Here is a 7697-nt window from a genome sequence, read left to right on the forward strand (position 1 = left end):
TCATATAAGACTCCCACTGGCACCGACTACTTCATATAAGACTCTCACTGGCACCGACTACTTCATATAAGACTCCCACTGGCACCGACTACTTCATATAAGACTCCCACTGGAGCTGACTACTTCATAGAAGACTCCCACTGGCACTGACTACTTCATATAAGACTCCCACTGGCACCGACTACTTCATATAAGACTCCCACTGGCACCAACTACTTCATATAAGACTCCCACTGGCGCCGACTACTTCATATAAGACTCCCACTAGCACCAACTACTTCATGTAAGACTCCCACTGGCGCTGACTACTTCATATAAGACTCCCACTGGAGCTGACTACTTCATATAAGACTCCCACTGGCACCAACTACTTCATGTAAGACTCCCACTGGAGCCGACTACTTCATATAAGACTCCCACTGGAGCTGACTACTTCATATAAGACTCCCACTGGAGCTGACTACTTCATATAAGACTCCCACTGGCACCGACTACTTCATATAAGACTCCCACTGGAGCTGACTACTTCATATAAGACTCCCACTGGAGCTGACTACTTCATATAAGACTCCCACTGGAGCTGACTACTTCATATAAGACTCCCACTGGAGCTGACTACTTCATATAAGACTCCCACTGGCGCTGACTACTTCATATAAGACTCCCACTGGAGCTGACTACTTCATATAAGACTCCCACTGGAGCCGACTACTTCATATAAGACTCCCACTGGCACCGACTACTTCATATAAGACTCCCACTGGAGCCGACTACTTCATAGAAGACTCCCACTGGCACCAACTACTTCATATAAGACTCCCACTGGAGCTGACTACTTCATATAAGACTCCCACTGGCACTGACTACTTCATATAAGACTCCCACTGGCACCAACTGCTTCATATAAGACTCCCACTGGAGCTGACTACTTCATATAAGACTCCCACTGGAGCTGACTACTTCATATAAGACTCCCACTGGAGCTGACTACTTCATATAAGACTCTCACTGGAGCTGACTACTTCATATAAGACTCCCACTGGAGCTGACTACTTCATATAAGACTCCCACTGGCGCAGACCTGGCCCGGATGTTCCGAAACCTCCTCCCAGTTGGTAGTAGTGCAAAGAGGAGGTGGGAGGGGTCAACTACTGCGTTGGTGGCCTTTCACACCGTGCTGAAAGATGTCTGCTATGGCAGACTGAGTGACACCATTATCTCATGAAGGAAATTAAATGCTAGTGCGTGTCAATGTTTCATAACCACCGCCAGTATCGCCATAGCTTTAAGGCATATCGATGAGCTGAAAGTTTGAAACAAAGGAATACTGATTTTTACTCTTTATTTTATTTTAAAAATATATATATTTATGTCAGTTCAGATACCCTAGTAAAAACACATTGGTTGCATTGTTTCAATGGTCTGTTATATTAAAGATGTCTTCCCTAGTGTTTTGACGTCATCGAGTCCTCCTGGTCATTGACGGACAGAAACATTCGGATAAAAATAAATAAACAGAAACAGACAGTAATACCTTCCATCAAATTTCGATCTGTTCATTGACCTAACAGTCAGTAGCTAACAGTCAGTAGCTAATACTTGCTCTGTTTGGCAGCTAATGTTGGTGCTGCTAATTCTAGCTAACAAGCGGATGTTGTGTTGTGCGAATGACCTCAAACACTGGGGGGGGGGGGGGGGGGGGGGTCATCCCCCGCTAGCTAGAAGAAAATAGTTAAATGGTGACAACAAAATGTTTTAAGAGCATCTAAAAAACTAATAAAATGTTTGATGAAATCTTAGCCTTCATTCTTTCTCTGTCTCGTCAGCCTTCACTCTCTTTCTCGTTGTCCCTCCGTGTCTTGTTGTTGTTGTTAGCAGGTTTCAGGGTAATGTGTTAATAAATAATTGGCTTAGCTTGTACAGTATATAACCTGGTTGGACGAGCTGACTAACTGGTTAATCTGCAGGAACTAAGCATGTTCCATTGTAGTTGCAGTTTTCCGGGCTTGACTGTGGTCTGCGGCCTTTGTTGCATGCTCTCTCTCGCTCTCTCTTATCACTCCTCTCCACTGTGCTGTCCCATAAACCAGAATGATGAGTGATCAAATGTGTTTTTTATTCTCTAGTTGATGAGCTGAGCTCTTGATAAAACGAGTGTTTACGTTAGTAATGTATGGAAACATTAGAGTAAAACAGGATAGGTTAGGAAAGTTCCAAAACGTTTATTTTCTACTGATCAAACTCTAATGAGGCTTTATTAAAATATATCTTTACCCAAAACCCTGTGTTCAGGTGGATGTGTTGATGCCCAACGTTGGAGAGATCGTTGGAGGCTCGATGCGTATCTGGGACTCTGAGGAGCTGCTGGAAGGATACAAGAGGGAAGGCATCGACCCCACGCCCTACTACTGGTACACAGACCAGGTAATACACACACCCACACGCCCTACTACTGGTACACAGACCAGGTAATACACACAGCCACTCCCTACTACTGGTACACAGACCAGGTAATACACACAGCCACGCCCTACTACTGGTACACAGACCAGGTAATACACACAGCCACTCCCTACTACTGGTACACAGACCAGGTAATACACACAGCCACGCCCTACTACTGGTACACAGACCAGGTAATACACACAGCCACTCCCTACTACTGGTACACAGACCAGGTAATACACACAGCCACTCCCTACTACTGGTACACAGACCAGGTAATACACACAGCCACGCCCTACTACTGGTACACAGACCAGGTAATACACACAGCCACTCCCTACTACCGGTACACAGACCAGGTAATACACACAGCCACTCCCTACTACTGGTACACAGACCAGGTAATACACACACCTACTACTGGTACACAGACCAGGTAATACACACACCCACTCCCTACTACTGGTACACAGACCAGGTAATACACACACCCACTCCCTACTACTGGTACACAGACCAGGTAATACACACAGCCACTCCCTACTACTGGTACACAGACCAGGTAATACACACACCTACTACTGGTACACAGACCAGGTAATACACACACCCACTCCCTACTACTGGTACACAGACCAGGTAACACACACACCTACTACCTACTACTGGTACACAGACCAGGTAACACACACACCTACTCTCTACTACTGGTACACAGACCAGGTAATACACACCTACTCCCTACTACTGGTACACAGACCAGGTAATACACACTCCCAATGTGTTAGAATCGATGCATCGATTTGAATATGTTAGAATCGATTATAATCTAAATGAATTGAAAAGAAAAATATTTTTTTATTTTTTTTTATTATTGTTTTTATTGACCTATAGTGTGTGTGTGTGAGAGATACAGTATGAGCAAAGAACCCAACCGTGTGTGTGTGAGAGAGAGAGTCTACACATATACGTCTGTGTTTGTAATATGTGTATAAGCGCAGTATATGCGAGTAAGGCCTAATGTTATGTGAAGAAACCCTATTTCTTAGAGAGAGAAAACGGGAGCGTTTGCTATACGAGAGGAAAGCAGTGCTGTGTATTATTAACCCTGTGTGTGTGTGTGCTTTCTCTCGCTGCGTCTCTCAGAGGAAGTACGGAACGTGTCCCCACGGCGGTTACGGTCTGGGCCTGGAGCGCTTCCTCACCTGGCTGCTCAACCGACACCACATCAGAGACGTCTGTCTGTACCCGCGCTTCATCCAGCGCTGCAGGCCATAGAACACGCCCTCTCTTGACGATCACTGCGGTTATACACACAGACGGATGCGTACACACACACACAAAGTCCTAATCGGATACAGACGTACACACAAATGCATATTAGAGTCCCAGGGAGCACACACATACACACACATTCTTATCCTATTCATCAGGGACTGCCTTTACCACCGTTTTATTTAATCCCTTGAGACAATTCCGTTTCTCTGTGCATTACTGGGCCATCAGTCTCCATTCTCCGGTCCTTTCTCTTATAGTAGCAGTCCACTAGTTATGTGGCCTTTCAAGTGGCTGCCAAGTTAAGTCAGTCACATATATATTTTTGGCAGACTTCTGGGACTGCCCTACCATATTGTGGATCTAAACGCATGACCTAGGCCCTAGTAAAAGCTGAGGCATGAGCCAATGTTGTTGTTTTAAATCTACATTTTAGGGTTGTTCTTAACCCTTTCTCTGCCACGCTTATATCCATCCTTGTAGCCAGTCTGCCAGCTCTATTTGTCTATAGAGATGTTCACCTACTTTGCAGGGCTATAACTTTTTAAATTGTATTGCTAAATTGACATTACTATGGCCCATTCAACATCGATTAGCTATCGTTCAGGATGTAGGAAAGTTTTACTTTTTCATTCACGCATTCATACAAAAATACGGTCTAGAGTATAAATATGTTTTTATCGTTTTCTGCAGTATTTCATAGAACGTGAGTTATAACCATAAATGCATATATTACATCATCAAATGCAATTTGATACCGATTGACGGCAGATAAAAAATTTCAACTGTACAAGGTCCCAGACGTTATGACTCATCATGCGCGGTTGACCGGAGGGGGGGGGGGTCGTTTATAATGCAATGACCGACGTTAAATGAATCATGTAGTATGGGTGATATATTGATCATAGCAGTTTGTATGGATAATAATAATCAAAAACGCTGAAACTCACTGCAGCTTCCTCGTAGCGATGGGGGATGATACTGAAGCAAAAAGATCGCTATTATGGGATGTTGATCTATGCGCTCCATTTCCAGGTTGTATAATACTATATACGTCCAAATAATGTTGTTTATCGAGTTATGGCAACGGATCGATTATCCAGTGTGTCCAGATGGAGTCCCGCGAGCGATAGCGAGTGGCGGACGGAATAGAGGGGACACCAAGCACTTCCGGTTTGGCAACTCGGTATTGAAGCGCTGGAGAGTTGAGCGGAGTCCTACAGCACCAGTCATGGATCCGTGGGTGAAATATGAATACCATGAAATATTGATCTCAAAGACGCTGTAAAACGTCATTGGCAGATTACGCATGGCGAGGAATGACGTCTTAACACGTCATTGGCGATTAAAGGGTTAATACACTATTTAGAGATCTGGACTCTGGAATGCAGAAAGTGATGGAGCACTTATGTGTGGATAAATAAATATTTAAAATAATAGAAATGGCGTGTTAATGTTTGTCTTGAAGCAAATTATTCTGCTCTGTTCCACAAATATACGTGACCCGCAAATAAAGGTATTTATGTGCTACTAAGCTCTGTGTTTAAAGTTATTTTGACTTGTTTTTTTCTTGTCTTGCTGGTATAACCAGTTACCAATGCAAAGCCATCATTTGATTGTATGATCCACCAGAATTCTAATGAGAGCACTGATACATGTAGAATTATAAGACTCTTACGGTGGTGTAGTGGTTAACACTGTCGCCTCACAGCAAGAAGGTCCAGGGTTCGATTCCCGCTTGGGGACCAGGTTTCCATGATGCCAGTTACCCAGGTGGGGTATCTCCCAGGCCTTTCTGTGTGGAGTTTGCATGTTCTCCCCGTGCTCGCAAGGGTTTCCCCCCCGATAAGATAAACCCAATGGAAAAACATGCACAACAACAAGATCGCTAACGCTGTGGCGTCCTTGACGAAGACGGACAGGAGCACTTGGATTGGTCCCCTGGCGCGGCTCACGTTGACGCCTGTCTGCTCCCGGCTGCCCTTGGGGGGGAAGGACGACGGGATGGGTTAATCGCAGATACGAATTGCATGCATGCATCGCATGTGTGCCAATTGATGACCTCGGAGCAGGTCCTAAATTATTATTATTATTATTATTATTATTAATCTAGTGATGCACCAGGAAGGACTCCTTTCTATCAAATCAAGTATTTGTATGAGTAGAGTCAGTGGGCAGTTTGATTGATTGATTGTATGGTTTTCCCTTGCATACAGTCTTGGGGACGCTACTCTTGAATGACCTCATACTGGAAGAAGTTGAACTGCCAGCAATAGAAATATAGTTTGGTTAACTAATGTTACTCGTAAAAAGTAGCTCAAACAAAAAACTTTTAACAAACAGTTAACAAAACAATTGATACTTTGAACTGGCACCTCTTCAGACCATTTACCAACTTTAATAAGACTATTGTCTACAGACGATTTCACTGGAATTCTGTTGCTAGGGAACAGTTTGGATCCAGATGTATTTTGGGCGGTCCTCGTCAACTCCTATAAAGTCAGAGATTTCCAAGTTTACCACCCGGAAGTTGCACTCGAACGGCCGACCAAATGGTAAATACCAGTTGTAAACTCAGGCTGTGTTGAGTTGTGACGTTTCACTGACCCTTCACCATTTGTGATGCTAAATATACTTTATTATGAACATGGAGTATCATGAGACATCATCAGAAATGTGATGTTGACATGCGGGGACTCCTAAAAGTCACTCAAACCACCTGTATCTGGCAGTCACTTTTCATACAGAGGTTGCAGTTCAAAGTGCTTCACAACATTAAAAAATACAGGCATGAGCGAGCATAGCAAGGTATGGTAAATCACAGTGTTTCACATTAGGATCTAGCATCCCAATAGGCTGTTTACAGTTTCATTCAGTAATACAAATAATAAAATAGTCTAAAAATTATAAAATAGAACGGACGTACAACAGTAAAAAATACAGGCATAAGCCAGCATAAAAAATTTAAATGTAAATAGCAAGGTTACAGTAAAAAGTGTGATACGATTGTTCAATCAGATGAAAATGGCCCACTTAGGAGAATCAACCTTGGCTAGGCGGTGAACACCATGTACCTAACTGGAATGTTAAACAAATTTGAAAAGATTTAGGTCAAAGGTCATCTCACAACAGAGCAGGGGCGTCATTTTGGTATGGCACTCGCCATACCTTGGAAAATAAAAATGTAAAAAAAGATATTTTTTTTTGTATTACAATTTTTTATGTTGATTTAGAATTCGAATGTCAACATTATGAACGAAGCTTCGAACTATTCGGTACAGCCCTAGCATGTTTTGATATTGTCAATTATCTCACTTTTACTAGGTGACTTTTACTGTGACTAACTGAAATATGCCCAAAAAAAGGAAAATGGACATAGGGAAATTTTTTAATCAAAGGGCAGCAGAGACAAGTGATACAGGGACACAGGTAAGGTCTGGCTTAGTGATTATAATAGTGCAGTTCAGCATTCAGTAACCCATACTTTTTGTGAATGTGTTTTTGATACTACATTCTGTTGAACACACACCTCAAAACCGTACCTAAGGAAAATTGGCTCAATTGCAAGAAAAGTAATAGACAGTTATGATATTACATTCTGCATAATTCGTATGCAAAATATTTTGGTTCCCTGCTTTAGTCTGTTGACACATTTCTATACTAAAAATGCTTGTGTAGTCCTGTGTCATACCTAAATGTCATAACTGAATTGTATAGAAACAACTCACCAAAAGTGACTATTGCACAACTGATTTGACAAAAATAATCCACCAAGCCTTCAACCCCCCCCCTCCTCACCATACCTTGCCTTTTACTGAAATGACGCCACTGCAACAGAGCATCAAGTATTTGCCTGCATTACTCCACAGTGAAATGCCTGAGCAAAGACATAGGTTTTAAGCTGTCTTTTAAAGATGTCTAGCGAGTTGGCTTCTCTGATGTTTTGGGGTAGTTTGTTCCACAGTTTTGGGGCATAG

At 42.7% G+C, this 7697-nt stretch overlaps 1 protein-coding gene across 2 annotated transcripts in view; it reads left to right on the forward strand.

The window, feature by feature from the left end:
- The window catches only part of nars1 (asparaginyl-tRNA synthetase 1), a 33501-nt gene extending 28256 nt beyond the window's left edge, over window positions 1-5245 (forward strand). For both annotated transcript variants that reach the window (XM_084324190.1, XM_084324191.1), the window contains exons 14-15: window positions 2293-2424; window positions 3592-5245. In XM_084324190.1, coding sequence (XP_084180316.1) covers window positions 2293-2424; window positions 3592-3723 — 264 coding nt within the window. In that variant the 3' untranslated portion in view covers window positions 3724-5245. The remainder of the gene's footprint in view (window positions 1-2292; window positions 2425-3591) is intronic.
- The last annotated feature ends 2452 nt before the right edge of the window (window positions 5246-7697 follow it).

The sequence above is a fragment of the Notolepis coatsorum genome (assembly GCF_963971535.1).
Source record: "Notolepis coatsorum genome assembly, chromosome: 11".
NCBI classification, from domain to species: domain Eukaryota; kingdom Metazoa; phylum Chordata; class Actinopteri; order Aulopiformes; family Paralepididae; genus Notolepis; species Notolepis coatsorum.